The following is a 13078-nucleotide window of genomic DNA, read 5'->3' on the forward strand; positions in this document are numbered from 1 at the left end:
TCGAAAGTTGTGCGAAAGGATATTATTGGACCTTTTAGTCTGTTTAGCGGCGAGTAAGAAATGCCGGCGTAATAGAATTGAAACTGAAAGCATCACCGATGCAAAGTACGTCTTCTGCGATATTTTCAATTTTACGGTCATTCTCTTGTCTTTTTTATTTTTTAACTACGTGGCGCTCAACGACTTGTCGGAAACTTTGCCCGCGCAAAAGTTCGCGTAATTTTCGTATCGAATATACTTTCCCACGTCTATCTGCTTCCGAGTTGTAACTAACTAATTACAACTAACCGAGGTATAATTATAATACAACTTGTAATTACAACTGGAAGAGTGAAAATATTCGACACGTGCCTCTTCGAATTTTCCTACTTCACAGTTGTAATTATAATGTACAACTGAAAAGTATAAAAAAAAATTTGAAAAGGCAAGTGTCGAATATTTTCACGTTAATTCGCTTCTCTTGTACATGAAAATTTCATCGAAATCGAGGTAAACGAAAGGGAAAAATTGTGTGTTCATTTACGAGCAGATTTCCCTTTAACTTGGACAGGAAATACCTGACATAATACTTCGCTTAATTGCATAATTAATCGATACCCGAGTGCGTTGTATTCGGGAAATATTTCGAGCCTCATTTTAAACACCTTAGATCAGAGATTACGGTATGGAAATCTGTATTCCCTAGTTTGCATCCCTGAACCCCGTCCCCTGCCAGCGTTCAGGTTAATTAGCGTTCTGTTGTGGTGCCGTTACGACGCCGCTCCAACGTCTCAAGCATGGAGACGTTGGTAATATCGGGTAATCGATAATATCGAGAATATTCAGGTAATAATCGCCGATAGCGCGCAGCTTCGCCAGAAGAAACAAACATTTGTTCATCGGCGATAATCTGAAACGGTATGGGACGAATAATTGCTGGATGAGTGCTATCAATTTCACTCGAAATTGGACGAAATTTGGTAATGTATCATATCCAAGGTTTCTGCGAAAACTTTCGTTGTACACAATAGACAAATTAATCATTCATTTATCGTACGCATTTCTGTGAAAAATTTCGTTGTATGCCATAGAAAAATTAATTTTTAATTTATCATATGCATTTCTGTGAAAAATTTCGTTCGACACAATAGAAAAGTTAATCTTTAATTTATCATGTGCATTTCTGTGAAAAATTTCGTCGTATGCGATAGAAAAGTTAATCTTTAATTTATCATACACATTTCTATAAAACATTTCGTTGCATGCAGAATAGAAAAAGAATGAAATTTTTCGTATGTAAATATTGTAATTCTTTACTTTACAATAAATTTTCATTTGCGAGGAAGACATATGTAAAAAACAAATGGATGCATATAGCATAATAAAAATAATGAAATTTCTTTTTCGGGCTTTCCAATAAAATTTCATTTGCGCGAAAAATAAATAAAGCCTTTTATCGTGTGAAGCTTGGAAAAGCACTTATATCGCGGTAAAATGCATAAATTTCCTTAGGAATAAATGAGTTTGTGTGAAACGTTCAAATATTCCATATTTGTGAATGATTCTGCGTGATGAAAAGAGCAGCGATTATACTTCGTAATTAACGTTTACTGACGCTTACCATTAAATTTTACAACATTTATGTTCTATACAGCGAACAATATTGTCATTGAAATTTCCCGATTCTGAAATGTTCCCCGGCTTCGATATTCATGACAAATAAATCGTAGGTGCTTGCGTACATTGTCGTGCCGTTATATTATTAGTAAAATGAAAAACAGATTACGATAAGCAATGAAATAAAGATGTGACATATTGTAAGATTAATTCAACGTGTTGAATAAATTTCGAAAAATCCAAACCATAAATATTTCCGTTGAAAATCTCCACCAGTAAATAAATATTATGCTACATGTAGGAAAAAAAATTAGTACGACAGTACTTTTCACTGTAATAAATAAAATGAAGAATCATTAAGTTATTAAAAAACATAAATTTGTACCTGTATTAAATAAATTTGAAGATTTGCAAATTATAAATATTTCAGACGAAAATCTCCACAAGTAAATAAACACTATTCTACAATTAAAAAATTAATACGACAGTCCTTTTCACTCCTTTCATTCTTATTTATGTAATCACAGTAATTAAAAAACATAAATTTGTATCTGTATTAAATAAATTTGAAGATTTGCAAATTATAAATATTTCAGACGAAAATCTCCACAAGTAAATAAACACTATTCTGCATTTAAAAAACAAAGAAATTAATACGGTAACATTTTTAACTGTAATAAATAAAATGAAGATTTCCATTTTCCGCCACTTCTTAGATAAGAAGCAGTGGCCGAAATTTTTGCACGTGACAGGCATCAATATTTCGCGTAAGCTTCAAAATCTACGTAAAACATGTATTGACGCAACATCTAAACGTCAGCGAACAATGAGGACTCAAGCCGCGCATTAAAACAAAACGAAACCATCTCCTCCCACGGTTTTCATCGACAGCAAGAAAAAAATAAAAGGAAAAGGAGAAAAAAAGAAAAATAGAACAAATTTCATCGTAACAATAAAAGGAAGATTCTCTAATCGAGGTGCATTCGGAAGCATAAAATGTTGGGTCAGTCAGAGCGTCCTGTCGGGCTTTTCATCCTAATGCTCTACTCTTTCTTCCTGTTATTCGACAGCTTCGCTAATCCTGGCAAAAAATGTGACATTTTGGAAAATGACGTGACCGCAGATGCATTTTGTCGACGAGTCTAAAGAACTGCAATATTGAAATTTGTGCAAAATTCAGTGTAAAACTTGCACCGAGGAAATTATATTACATAAAAGTGTGAATATTGAAGTGTGAACAGTTCAATTGAAAATTTTCTATGCAAATGACAGACGAGGAAATATAGAAAGGGAATTTAGAATTAGATAAAAGTTGTATTGTAAAATTTGGAAATTTAAAATTAGGTAAATATTACATTCTAAAATTATGAAATTTAAAATTAGATAAAAGGTGTATTATAAAATTGTGAAATTTAAAATTAGATAAAAATGATGAGTTTCAAAATTAGATATAAGTTTATTAGAAAATTATGAAATTTATAGTTAGATAAAAATGATATTCCAAAGTTCCAAAATTTAAAATTAGATACTCCAGAAATATTCAAGGTGGCAATCTTTGCTCCCTTCTTCCGAACAAAAGAAATTTAAGCCCACACATAATTCGCATCCCCTCTGCAACACGAACAACTTCATACCCTGGATTATTCCCATTCAAAGATTTAAAGACTCCAAGTCAAACCAACTTACCAAAATGAAAAAAAAAAAGAAGGAATCTTAAATTTAAGATATTCCAAAGACGTTCAAAGTGCCAATTTTTCCTTCTTCCTTCTCAACTCCCCTGAAATAAATTCAACCTCAGACACAGTAACTTACACCCCCTCTGTAACACGAACAAACTCTCCACCTCACGTTATTCGCATTCAAAGATTTAAAAACTCCAAATGAAAGTAACTTACCAAATCTAAAAAAAAGAAAACAAAGGAAAATTAACACCCATAGCCATTACATCAAATTTCCTCGCGGAATTAGCTTCGTTAAACGGGAAATCGTCGCAGCTTCTCGCCGTGCGCAGCGAATCGTTAGTGTTTCCGCTAATTGATGCTCGATTTCCCACGTAACCAGGCTCGTCAAGCGGTGTCCCTGTTTTCGAAGAACAGGTCGCCAGACTCACGTAGCCGCACTCGTTGTAAGAGAATCGTAGGACGATGTAGAAAGATACGTCGGGGGAAAGGAACAAAAGGGAGTTTGAGCAGCGTAACGTTAAGGAGTATCGGCGAGTGCTAAGCACGCCACTCGGAAGCTGTTAACCACAAAGTGGTTCTGGAATCGTTGATTCTTTCGAGGCTGGGCTCGCGAGAGGTGCATCAGTAATGGGAACAATGGAATCAAGTATGCCGGTTTTCCAGCTAACGAATGGTAAAATGTAATGGAAAAACTAGACAGAGGAGATCGGTGGGATCACGAGTTACGTACCCAAAGCTTCTTCACAAATGCTGGATTTCACAGTGAAATTTCGTGGAAATATTGAAGCCTAAATCTAGGAAAATGAAGAATTTCTTTCGTCTCCTCCTCTTGTATTATACGAACGCGTGCGACTCTGCGACAACACAGACGGATTTAATTAAGATATTTTAATGCTGTTTCGAATAACAGAACGGGTTTCACTTGAGAATAGGGAAATTAACGGGTGAAAAAATGAGAGAGAGAGAGAGAGAAGGGATCAACGGGAGGTGAAAAGAGGGTAATCGTTTCGCAACGGTGAGAACGTTAAGGTAACAGTGATATTTAAAATTGAACGAGAAATTGATCGAGGAAACGTAACCGTACAAATGTTGTAATATTAAACGTTTCGAATGGTATTAACTGGTGAAGCGTTAGATGGTTCAAGTATTACGAACAATTGAATAATACCGAGCACTTTCGTATACAGAAAGAATAAAATATAGCGATGGGGAGTAGAGAATGGGCACAAAACTAAATTGGAGCGCAGTAAAGCATGAAAAATTAATAACAAAAATGCCGCAATTTGCCGCACAGATGCGGCAGTCCTTTATACCGCGAATCCTTTGACGGTGAACCTTTGCAGGTTCGAAGAAAATCGTACTCCTTCTATAATTGAACGGTACTTAACAAATTTCTCCTTTCTTGATTACAATCGAATCGACGAGGCAAAGTCGGACTCCTTGAAATCCAAGGAAATAACGGAGATCTCCGTCACACGTCTCAATTTCTACCAGAAAATATCGGGAGAGTATATTTAAATTTGTGCAAGATTTGTAAAAACTAAATATTTCGAAAATAATAATTTTAAGATTTGCAAAATCCCTCGATCTTCTCGTCTACACATACTTTCCCCCAGAATTCAAGCTTTCCGTGTGTAAGAATTTGTCAACGTTCCCTGGCGATCTGGAGATCCGATGGCTCTTAAAATCCTTAAAACAAAATCCCTCAAAAACAGAGACCATTATCGAGCTTTCGACGTACTACGACCTAGTTTGTTCATCGTATTGCGAACCAAAGGACCCCGGCTCCCGTTGCGAAAGATACTTCTCAAAATTCTGCTAACTCGACCGTACTCCCTTTCCTTTGCACGCAATTTCCCAAACAAGTAGCTCGAACTAACTGGCCGAAAAATGCCAACAATCGTATTTATAATCGTTCACAGAAGACACGAACCACGAATCGGGTAGTTTAGCGGAACGATCTCAATCGAGGGAACAGGCAGAGAAAGAGAGAGACAGAAAAGAGAGTCCAGAGAGGTAGGTCCGGAACAGTTAGAAATCTGGTTGGATCAAGATGAATCAGAGAGAAAGAAAGGGCCTGGTTCGAGGAGGGAATCATTTCTAGATTTGGCCGGCTGCTCTTTCCGTTCCTCGTGCCACGAACGAAGATCAGAGAAGGAGAGGAGAGACGGATGAAGGTGGGCCACGTACCGAAGAAGGGAGCCAAAAGGTAGATAGACACAAAGGAGAATCGGAGCATCGGGGCGTTAAGAGGACTCAGAGAGAAGACGGTATCCTCCCGCATACGGTTCTCTGTTGACTGAAGCGACTTAAGTCAACGCCGCGCGCTCACCTACGGTCTGGCACACTATGTTCTCTCCCCTACGTACGTCACTGGTGGGATAGAGAGGAGGTGACAGAGTGTGCGAGTGCCACACCAGTCGAGAAGGGGAAGTTCGAAGGATGGAGAAGGGAGAAAGACGAGCAAAGAGTAGGATGAGTATCGTCGGGTTGACTTTGGTTGAAGCGAGACGGGTAGACGAAGGGTTCAAGTATAAGGATACCGAGGCATGCGCCGTCCTATCATATTGATCTCGCCATAGTAACGATTCTCTCTTCTCCGGCGATGTTGGCATGCACTATAGCAGCGGGACGAAGAGGGAAACCCGACGAGAGAACGGCGGAAGGGGGTTGTACCGCATGGTATACCATGCTACCCCACGATGCGCGGATGTGGGCCGCTCAGGGGTGAACGAGAACGACGGAGAGGGAAAGGGAATGGGAGAGAGAGGGTGGGATTGATCCAAGAAAGACGGGAACATAGGAGCGGGCCACTGTGGATGGTTGAACAAGGAGGAGAGAGACATTGGTGGCGGTAGGCCACACAGGGCGCTAGCGCCAAAGAGAGCCGAGGCGGCGATACCGCGCGGCGCTGCAGCCAAATGAAAATCAGTCCAGCGTTGGTCGCCGGCGAGGGCGCATCTGACAATCCTGTGACAAGATACGGGAGAGAAACTCGAGGACACTCTGGCGAGACGGTGCAACACATCCGTGATAAGGATCGATCTTGAGGGGGATCAGAAGGATGTTGAACGAGGTAGCGTCACGGTGCTGACAGTCAGACGCGCTCTGAGAATCGGCGGGGATATCGGACAACGGCGCGGGAAACCTCGGAATCGGAAGTCGGTCGAATGAGCTGGTGGCTCGACGAGAAGAGACGCGTCTCTCCGAGCTGTGCAAGTCATTTTCGCGTACACACTTCCCTACTACGCTCTACTCTACCGTCTACGGTGTGCAACCAGTAGTACAGTCTCCTCTGCTAAGGGACGAATACGTGGTAACTAGAAGGAGAAACGTATGTGGTGGACGTAGAAGACGAGAGGGTGAAATCGAGCTCGAGTTTAAAGAGAACGTAGAGAGAGGTACATCAAGTAGGTAAGAGAGGAAGAAGAGAGATGTCCTCGATGCCCAACGATGCCGCAGCAAGGCACAACCGAGCTGGAGCTTAGTGCGTGCGAGGTGTACGCGAAGGGACACGCTGCTGGTCCATCGAGGCTGTCACGTGCCCCTAATAGAGCGAAAACGATGCCATTGCCGTGCTCCGGGCACGTACGTTCAGGTGGACCCTGAGAAGACTGAACACTCGATCGGTCGTTATCATCGCGTGAACGTAACAGATCTAAAAGTGACCTACGGGATCCAGCTGGTTCGTTCCTGTTCGACGCGTTAGCAGCCACGTGCGAGGACAACCGAACAGTGAGGAGGTGGAGGAGGCGGAGAAAAAGCCGGTGGTGGCGGAGGTGGTGGTGATCGAGGAAGGAGCGAGCTGCTCCGATTCCTCAATCGTGCAAACATGACACGTTGGACTCTTATGGCGGCTATAGCCCTGGCTGCATCGGGTGAGTTGTGCTGACAATAGAACAGAGCAAACCCATATATCTTCTTCTACAGCCGAACACTATTTTCATCGTGCTAGGCTCTCGTCCTTAGAGACGATCACACATATTTTTTTTTCTCTCGCGACGCGTACGGTCAAAGACGGGTGCTTTCATATCCAAACAATTTTCTAATCATCCCCATTTTCGTTCTTACTCTTCTCTCGTGAAACCCCCTATTCTTCTCTCTGTCACTATTTCTCTATCTGTCTCTGCAATTCGTCTACTTGCCAGTTCTTTTTATTTTCTTTCCACAACGCTACGTCTCTGGAGAGCGATACAATCTTTAAACGCAACGAGGCAGGTCTCTGTGTTGCGCCAGGTTTTCACCGTGGGGATTCTGCATACACCGGTGGATGACGGTTTTGTTCGGCACCGCGGCCAACTCGAATCCGCGAAAGGGTAGAACGAAGAACACCGGGCCGCGTCGATGAATCTTCGTCGTCGAACGAACGACGTCTGCTGCCGTGGGCAATTTTTTTAACGTTCCCCGATTGAAACGATTCAACCCCGTCAAACAGTTTCACCTGATAACCGGGGCGACGTAACAGGATTGAAACAACAGGCTGATTTATAACACGTTTTTTAATCTTCGCGCGTTCACCAACTTTCGAACGTATTTACGAGTTGCGATAACTCAACGTCAATCGCGGAGACACATCGTACTCCCAATTTCGAAATTTCAATTTCGCGTCCTCCTTCCCGGAGGATCATACGCGATTAATAATTCCGTTTCACCTCGGGTCTCTTCAAGGCCCTCCTCCCCGGTGAAACGCTCGAAAAATTTCGCCTCTCGAAGCGTCGAACGAAGCTCCATAAATTTCCGATCGAACTGTCACTTTAAAGCATCGCCGCCCGCGAACCGGGAGAAACGCCGCGGTTCAACGTTCGACGACCACGTTTCTCCAGCTCGTTATTTTCGCGAGTGTTCAAGACGCGCAGCGATTTTCAAATGAGCCCGGAGGAAGGTGTTGCTTTGCTACGTAACGTGTTGGCACTCTGACGTCACCGGCGACGTTTTCTGCGTGACGCGCGCACACACCGCTGTCGCTCTGCCTTTAAACACCGCCTGGCTGCTGATTCCAACTGGCAGACTGAACGTACACACACTCCGCGCGGAATCACCGCAGTCTAAATATTTGCCTGCCCATCCGGGGATATTTTTGTTAAATTTCGCCTCCCTCCTCCGCGAACGGCGCCGGGGCTCCTTCCATTCACGTGCTTTTCTTCTCCGTGTAACCTCTTCAGCGGACCGGCCCGGAAGCGTTTGTCAACAGAAAAGGAGAACGAGCTTGCTTCGCAATGATACCTTTTTCTCGACGGGACGGAACAATCAGCTTCCGATGCGGCAGATTTTAATTGACGCGATGCCGGACTCCTCACTGTTACCCTCATTCCGTTTCGCGTAACGCTTGATTAATTGGGGCCTCCTCCAACTATCGTCCCTTCCTTCGTCCTTTCTCTCCCCCCTCTCTCTCTTTCTCACACCTTTTTCTGTACAATCGCCGCGGCGTGGGTGTGCAAAGAGGATCCTCTAAGTCACCCACGCGGTTTCCAGAGAGACCTGTCACTGCGTTGCGCGTTTCAATTAGACGAAACTGTCGGGAGGAACTAGGGAGAGACTATTATTCTTGCTTCTTAGCGCGTGGACAGAGTGCATTTGGAACGTTGTCAGGAAACTTTCGAAGATCGAAATTGACCGGTTTCTCACTTATCTCTGAATTTCTTTACTCCGGAATTTTTTTTCTGTTTAATTAGTGTTTTGAGCCGCGTAAATTTTGAGAAATATGATATTCATTTAACGAGTAGTGTTAGATCATTTTTGAAATTCCCGCGGTTTTAAGCCGCGAAATTTTGAGAAATATGAAATTTACAGCCATTTCTTAAAACCGCGGGAATTTTCAGGATGACCTAATGTTACTTGTTAAATGGATAATTATTTTCACCGTGATATTGGATTATTTAGGATATAATAGTGAGATAACGTTATCGAAAGTAAGAAATTTGTAGATTTGTATTCATCGGAGATACGGTCAATCTTGATTTACCGACTTATCTGTAAATTTCCTAACGGGGTTGCAAGTACATTCTGTATACATTACATGCAACGCGTGTACATTGCGTATTCGTACATACATGTGTACGTGTGTATATAGATACGCACGCAATGTGCGTGGGAAACACGAGTTGACAAACTGAATGGTAAGCATATCAATTTCAGGCAATACTTGGCAATCAGAATGTGATCAAAGGATTTTCGTAAATATACCTGTAGGAGATGTAGACTGTGTTAGATTTTGTCTCCTGGACGATGATATTAGGTGTTTTTATTTTTACGATCAGACACGTGCTTGTCTGATGGAAGTAGCTGACGGAAAATTGAACGAGTAAAAATTTGATTTCAGTTTATTTCGAGTATATTTAGGAGCATTTTGTATGCTCATTTGCATTATGTATGAAGGAATTTTTTTGATAAGGAGATTATCTAAATTAGAGAATTTGGCATATTTAAAGTCCAATACCAGGATGGTATAAGATAAAAAGTATTTATTGTTGAATAAAATGAATTAATATAAGAAAATTTGATTTTAGCTATTGTTGTAATTTAATAGATTAATTATTCTAAAGTAATATAACTAACTTTCTTTTATTTCCAACGAAAATTTCTTCAAAAGAAGTTTCTTTCCCCAAATTTTTCTATTCCAAGGGAAACATTAGAATTTTCATCGTTAATATCTCCAATTATGCCACATTCTGCTATAAGCTCATTTCAATTTCAAATTGAAATATACATAATCTAAAAATAATCTAACATTCTTCTCAATATTTCACTGTCAACAACATACATACTCTACATTGCAAACAACGCAGCATCTATCTTTTATCTTCGCCTCAATTTCCCGAAGAGCAACAAGCATTAATTGAATCCAAGGGAATTTTACTTCATTCCCGAAGATACACAGAGACCCTTTACGATGAAATATTAAGCACGGATTAACAAGGCTGTTCGTTCGCTTTGTTACTTCCTCCATCCGTGGTTCTTCGTTTCCTCTCATAAATAACCTGGGTGTACGGGTCGAAGACGTGATCAACGTGTCTTTTATGATCCGTGTAAACGCCGTAAAACACGGGGGCTACGGTGTTTTCCGTTCGCGGTGAACACAGAGTAAACATAAACTTAATAAGAAATCACCTGCCACTTTTCATCCCTTCTGCGTCCGATCGTCGCGAAAATAGGAAGAGAAATTCGCTGGATCGTTTCCTGTAACACACGATCGTGTCCTGTGTGCTATCAGGTGAACGTATCAATTCCAGGCGAAAATATGAGCTGGCCAAGGAGATGCTAAAAACGGTCAGGCAACAATGAAACATAAATTTCGAAACAGTTTTATCGCCGGGCGATTACATAGCGCGTTCCCGTGACGCAAAACCGAGAGGGAACAACAATACGTCCGGAGCAACGATAGGAACGGTGCTACCCGTTCGGCCAACTGTATAAAGGCTGACCCGTAATTTGCACGTTCCATGGAACACGTAAAAATCCATGACCCATTGCACAGTCCCGTATATTCCGTGATCAATTCGCGGACATCTGCTCGTTGCTTTGCAACCCTTAACCCTTCAACTGCGAAAGACGTATATACAGGGTGTATCGTGTAACTTTTCCACCCTGTGTGACTTTTAAAGTATGTGCTTTATATGGAGATTGCAAGGTATCTAGGGATATGATGCTGAAACGGGTTTTTTTAAAATAACCTGTTTGTCACCTACATGACTTTCTTTAAGCTAACCTCAAGCATATAAAAAATTGATAAGAGCACGATGAGTTGCGACACGTTAGAAATATTTCTATAGCACTTTCATTGACAGTTTCAATACCGAACTTTATTGATACACGGTGTATAGGCACATCAATATGTACGAAAGGCGTATGTATACGCGGAGTAATTTTCGCTCGGTATAACACGTTTATTGTTACACTAAAATGATATATTGTTCTGCATAGCAACTGTTGAAATAACCGAATACAGTGAATTATTTCCATTGTTAGGAGTAAGCATTTTTCACAGATAAAATACACGTGCTATGGATTAGCTATCGACATGCAAAAAATCCTGTCGCAGAGAGAGGATAATTCTCTTGTAAAGTGTACTACAGTTAAACCTGGTTAATATTCGTTCGATTATACAGGTGGCTAGTCACACGCTATCTCGTTATACACCTGGATCATGAATTTTCCCATCGCATAAATCATTTATGAATCAAAGATCTGTCGTTTTAGAGTTTCCAAGCAATGTGCACGCCAGGCGACCAGAACGTTAAATACCCAGGTGGCCAGTTGAAGCTCGACGACCATCAGAGCCGATAACCGGTGCTTCAGTGCACTCGGCGTGCTGGTTCCGAGCATCGGCTCGGGACTCCACAGTCGGCGTCCATCGCGACGTCGCGTCACGTGGAGTGCGAAAGAGAGCGAGAACGATACAGAGAGAGACAGGGAGAAATCAGGAGAGACAGGGAAACAGGGAGAGACAAAGAGAGACAGGGGGAGATAGGGAGAGACAATAAGAGATCGGGAGAGATTCGGAGAGACAGTAAGAGGCCGGGAGAGACAGGGAAAGATCGGGAGAACCGAGGAAGGAAACAGGGAGAGACAAAGAGAGACAGGGGGAGATAGGGAGAGACAATAAGAGATCGAGAGAGATTCGGAGAGACAGTAAGAGGCCGGGAGAGACAGGGAAAGATCGGGAGAACCGAGGAAAGGTAGGGAGAGACAGGGAGAGATCGGGAGAACCGAGGAAAGATAGGGAGAGCTCGGGAGAGCCGAGGAAAGATAGGGAGAGACAGGGAGAGATAGGGAGAGACAATAAGAGATCGGGAGAGACAGGGAGAGATTCGGAGAGACAGTAAGAGGCCGGGAGAGACAGGGAAAGATCGGGAGAACCGAGGAAAGATAGGGAGAGACAGGGAGAGATCGGGAGAGCCGAGGAAAGATAGGGAGAGACAGGGAGAGATCGGGAGAGACAGAGAAAGACAGGGAGAGCGAGCAAGAGATAGTGAGCAGCAGGGAGAGATCAGGAGAGACAGGGAGAGCGAGAGAGAGAGAGAGGGAGAGCTCCGCAAACGTCGATGATTCGAGCGGCACGGCTGGCCGTGCGTTGCGTCGCTTTCCACTGGCTCGGATTCTGCATCGTGTACTGCCAGGTTCCACTTGCATACGCGTCGAGTACGCGCGTTCTGCCTCGGCCTGGCTACGTGCGTAAGCGCGCACGTGTGTGGGTGGCCATGGGCGTATGTGGGTGTACAACAGCGGCGTATCGACGCGCACGCCTGTTCGCTTGAAAAGCAGAGGACACTGTACGAGAGAGGCTGCCTGATACAGGCTCGCGGCCGCTGCTGTGCCGAAGCACATGCATCAGTACACATACACAAAGATAGGGTAACGCGCGCGCGCGGAATCACACGCTCGCAACCCCCGTCTTTCACCCTCTCTTTCTGCCCCGCTTGTCGCGCGCGTGGCTCTTTCGACAGGCGCGATCATGCACGTCAAGAGTGAAAACTGTGCCAAACGCTGCGAGAAGCTCCGGGAAAACAAGCTTCCAGCTGTTGGCCATTTTTCATCACACACGACCGTTGTCTTTAAACCGGTTCACCGTTGTCCACCTTCTTTTTGCCCCTCTCGTGCCTCTCGATTAGTTATTTTCGGAATGAATTTCGTTTCTTCGTTAACAGTGCTCCTCTCGTGAGCGGAATTTTTACGGGGGACGGTCGTTGTCAGTTCAGCTCGAACGATACCGAACAAGCTTCCCTCATTTTTGGCCAGCTTTCGTTCAACGACCATTTTCCTTAACAAGTTTAACGTTAATCAACTTTTCCTCTGTATTTCTT

The 13078-nt window shown here is 42.9% G+C and overlaps 1 protein-coding gene across 1 annotated transcript in view; it reads left to right on the forward strand.

Annotated features, from left to right (window-relative positions):
* Nucleotides 1-7110: 7110 nt before the first annotated feature.
* LOC108576200 (neuronal acetylcholine receptor subunit alpha-7-like) overlaps nucleotides 7111-13078 on the forward strand; it is a 216268-nt gene continuing 210300 nt past the window's right edge. The window contains exon 1 of the mRNA XM_017939144.1: nucleotides 7111-7156. Coding sequence (XP_017794633.1) covers nucleotides 7111-7156 — 46 coding nt within the window. The remainder of the gene's footprint in view (nucleotides 7157-13078) is intronic.

Source organism: Habropoda laboriosa, unplaced genomic scaffold, assembly GCF_001263275.1.
Source record: "Habropoda laboriosa isolate 0110345459 unplaced genomic scaffold, ASM126327v1 scaffold212, whole genome shotgun sequence".
NCBI lineage: Eukaryota > Metazoa > Arthropoda > Insecta > Hymenoptera > Apidae > Habropoda > Habropoda laboriosa.